Below are 4,637 nucleotides of genomic sequence, written 5' to 3'. Positions count from 1 at the left end.
AGAAAAGTGCAGAAACATGGCTGCTATCACGGAGAAAAGAGGAAGGGTTATAGCTCTGCAGTGGATACCAGGCCATGTTGGTATAGATGGTAATGAGCAAGCTGACTAGTTGGCTAAGCTCGGTTGTGCAGAGAACCAGCCTGTTCTACCACTGTCCTACAGAACAGTAAAATCACTTATAAGTTCTTATTGTAAGGACAGAACAAATGCTATACACAAAGTTCAAGCGGAAGGAAAGAAGTGGGAGAGCCTACTGCATAAGGATAAACAAATTCCCAGCAATCTTAGCAGAGCTGAGAGAGTCGCTTGTTTTCGGCTAGTAACAGAACATGATCTGCTCCAAAAACACCTCCATCAAATTAGCATCATAGGGATGGGACACATGGATGGAGACCAACTAAGACGAAGAGTAAAATACAGAAATTGTAAGCTTTGAAACCCATGAAATTCCTGTCGGATTATTAATTACTTAACCTCATGCTAAGTTCTGAAGATGCTGTGTGACGGAACATCAAAAAAGATGCTCTTAAGCAGAATTTATGAGGCCAGAAGAAAAGTAAGATCGAGAAGAAGATAGATGGATGATGTTGAGGAGAACTTCAAGTTGCTGAGAGTAGCAAACTAGAGGGAAAAGGCTAAGCGTAGCGACATTTGAAAAACTATTATTCAGCATCCCGGGCTGAAGAGCTATGGAGAAGAAGAAGAAGAATATTATTAATATTAAAAACTAATGCAATTATTTATATATATATTTTACTTTCAGATTCTGCGAACAAGCTGTCAAATCAGGTATGGACATATTCCGTGTCTTCGATTCTCTTAACTACTTGCCGAACCTGATCCTTGGAATGGAGGCCGCTGGTAAAGCAGGAGGTATTGTTGAAGCAGCCATTTCATACACTGGTGATGTTTCAGACCCAAAGAGAACAAAGTATGACCTCAACTACTACACAACTCTGGCTACTGAATTGGTTAAAGCCGGAACTCATGTCTTGTCTATTAAGGTATCATAATAGTTATTTTCTCATTATAATGTTTACTATTATAAATATTGATTAAGTTATTTTTAATTTTGTTATATGATCAGTAACATGTGTCATTTTAATTTTATTTATCGTCCATTGAGTATAAAGGAAGATATAGGATTGATCAAATTTTCAGATAGAAGAGCTGACTACTATAGTACAAGAGCCCTAGAGGAAAAAAAAGTCAGTTATTTTAATTTTTGATTACTTTAATGAAAACTATGTATAATTACTAGTCAAAATTGATGAGTCTGCCAAGTATACGTAGGGGGAATAAAAAATGGCGGCTTTTTAAAAACATTAAAAATAATTAATTTTTCATTCGGAGCTCTATATCTTTAAAACTACCAACAATAGAAAATCTAAGAGAACATCATTTAAAGTAGAGTAAATTTGCAAAACTGAAAGCCCTAATAGAGCTATTTACGTTCAATAGTTCTCGAGATACAGCTTTTTAAAAAGTAATATTTCATAAAAATGTTGTACAGAACGTACTGAAAGATCAGTAGTTAGTGAATTTATTTTGAAAAATGTAATTTCAAAAATCCAACATTTAAACGAACAACTTGAAATTAACAGTTTGTGAATTTATTTTGTCAAATATCATAAAAACTACTACTCCTACAAAGATAAACATTATAAACTATTTTAAAGTAAATTTAAATAGCTTTAAATTGAGTTCTGACAGACATCTGTACATCCTATGGTTTCTGAACTACAGTTTTTCAAAACTAAAACTTATTGTCCGAACAACTACAAATCAATTTATTTTAGGAAATATTATGAAAACTACTATTCCAATGAAGGTAAAGGTCTTAAACTACTTTATAGTACGTTTAACTAGCTTTAATTTCCTCACATACCTGAGATATATATTTCTCAAAATAAATTAACTAACTACTAACCGTTCAGTAGATTTTAGAACTATTGGACATAAATCGCTCTATTAGGGCACATATTTTAGCAATTTTACTCTCCTTTAAACAATGTTCTTTTAGATTTTTTAGTGTTGTTGGTAGTTTTTAAGACATAGAGCTCTGAATGAAAAATTAATGTTTTTTAAGGTTTTGAAACAGCCACCATTTTTAATCCCCCTACCTATATTTGGCAGACTCATCAGTTTTGAGTAGTAATTATACGTAGTTTTCATTAAAGAAATCAAAAATTGGGGTGACGTAACTGCCTTTTTTTCTTCCTGGTTCTTGTAATACTACTGCTGATATACTTATGTTTGTAGATGTCTGAAAATTTCGCTGAGTCTATATCTTCCTCTTTACTCTTTCTACATAAAATGAAATTACAATGAACCATTATTGTTAATCATATTACAAAAATCTATCAGGAGCAGTTTGTTATTTAAAAAAAAACTGGTAGAAAATAATATGTTAGATGTAAAATAAATAATTATTTTTCTTTTGTCCTGTAAAGTTACTTAATTTGCAGATAAGAAGTATTGGCAGCTCTTTGTAGATTTATTTTGTTCAAAACTATTTTAATTGAATACTCACTAACCATAACTATACTTATTTTTCTGGAAACAAAAAAAATAATTTTTTTCTTTTTCTTTTCCATCTTCCTCTCTTTGTGCCATATCTACCAGAGAGTGAGAGAAGATGAAGTTTGGTTTAGTTCTTTGAATTTATTTTACTCCTTCATGTGTGATTGGGCCAGTAAAGAAGGCCTTGTTACTTTGGGACAATTGGGGCCTTTATATACCCAATGGCCGATGGGTTTTCTCCTCTGAGGTGCTTACAGTAAATGTTCTTGTGTCAGGGGTCAATTTAAAGTGTGCTGTTTCTTGTGTGTTTGTCCATTGAATTGAACTCAGGCATCCGAGGAAGCGTTGTTCCCCACTAGCTGTGCACATCTGCTAGCCTCTGCAGTTAAACTTGTAATTTCCAAAGTCTATATTCAATAAAAAATATTACATGAGATCATTTATTGTCTATTTTTCTTTATCATCAGTTTTAAACTTGTTCTCTAAGTTGCTATATCAATGGTTCTCTGATACAATCTTAAGAACAATAATTATCAATTATTGAAAAAAAAAAAAAAAAGGTGTATTTACAAGAATATATTATTATTATATGAAAAACTTCTTTGGAATATCAGAAAAAAATGTATCCCTTCAGCAAAATAAAATAACTGTTATTAAATTTAATTTACAAATAGTTTACTGATAAAAAACTTCTTATAATTTTTTTTTTAATTATACTAATCTTTCACAATTATAGACTTTTTCTTACATTTTATTTTGTTATAATCTTGCTTTTTTTTTTTTTAAATTGTTTAAGATAGTTGGTTCTATTTTTAAAAATTTTTAGTGTATAAATTTTAAAATATTCTTTCAAGGATTTTTTCATGAAAGAAATTTACTCCTAATATAGTCAATTTCACTGCTATTTCAAGTTCAGTTGCACACTATTGAAATTTTACAGTAACAAAACAAATAAAATCTTAATATAGATTTAAATTCAATAAACATTTAAATTATTTTGTATTTATTCTATTAATGTTGTTATGATTCAATTTCAGGATATGGCTGGCCTGCTGAAGCCTAAGGCTGCCAAACTATTAGTTTCTGCTATTAGAGAAAAACACCCTGATGTGCCGATCCATATCCACACCCACGACACTAGTGGAGCTGGTGTTGCTGCAATGCTGGCCTGCGCTGAGGCTGGTGCTGATGTTGTTGATGTTGCAGTTGATTCCATGTCAGGTTTGACGTCTCAGCCGTCAATGGGAGCCGTTGTTGCATCCTTAGAAGGAACACCACTTGATACAGGTTAGAGGCATTAACTTTGTCTTTAATTTTCTTTATATTCCATTGTTTTCTGGAGCACTGAGCTGAACATCAATGTAACTTTACTTGAACCCTGTTTCATGATGAAGTATTAGTTCATGTGCAAGTATATAAACTACAAGGTACAAGCTATAATGAGGACGATTATCAGTGATAGTATAGAAGTTACAAAATTACATGCCAGCATTGTACAAGTCAATGAAATTGTATAGCATGTCTTGTATTGAATGAAACAAGACCCAATATCGGGAGAAGACAAGAAAATATCAGAAGAACCCCACCGAGCAGTTCTATAAAAATATATTTTCTCATATGATTCAAAAATCGTTGTTTTCACTAGCAAACATGGGGAAAGACATCATAAAAATTTATATTAGACTTTAGACAAATCATGGAATTTGAAATAACTACCTGCACTAAGTATGCATTACTGAAACTTCTCTATGAGAAAATAGTAGCAGTAATGAGACTCATAAACTTATACAAAAAACAATGAGAAATATTGTTCAAACATCTAGATACAAATCAAAACATTATTTATGATATTATATTTTATTACTTTAATTATACTATGCACAAGTGTGTTACATCCAGAAATATTTGAAATCTATAAACAAAATTGTACAACAGATATAGTTATGGTATATTATATTAGCAAATCAGATATATTTAACTTAATAAATAATAGCGGTATCGAAGGGACTGGGAAAACTGTTCTAGATTTCATAGAATATAATTAATTAATTTTTGGCTGTATTGAAACTATAAAAATGAATAAGCCAATGCCAGCAATACATGGGGGGGGGGGG

General features: G+C 31.4%; 1 protein-coding gene across 1 annotated transcript; it reads left to right on the top strand.

Moving 5' to 3' along the window:
• The first annotated feature begins 742 nt into the window (after window positions 1-742).
• Window positions 743-3,830, top strand: LOC136796783 (pyruvate carboxylase, mitochondrial-like). Its single transcript, XM_067051489.1, has 2 exons — window positions 743-1,004; window positions 3,561-3,830. Exons 1-2 carry the CDS (start codon window positions 792-794, stop codon window positions 3,813-3,815), a joined length of 468 nt encoding a protein of 155 aa, XP_066907590.1. The 5' UTR covers window positions 743-791; the 3' UTR covers window positions 3,816-3,830.
• The last annotated feature ends 807 nt before the right edge of the window (window positions 3,831-4,637 follow it).

The sequence above is a fragment of the Halyomorpha halys genome, unplaced genomic scaffold (assembly GCF_000696795.3).
Source record: "Halyomorpha halys isolate HHAL.00 unplaced genomic scaffold, Hhal_1.1 Scaffold11574.1, whole genome shotgun sequence".
Lineage (NCBI taxonomy): Eukaryota > Metazoa > Arthropoda > Insecta > Hemiptera > Pentatomidae > Halyomorpha > Halyomorpha halys.
The sequence above is the reverse complement of the archived record's forward strand: the minus strand, read 5'-3'. Positions and strand labels throughout refer to the sequence as shown.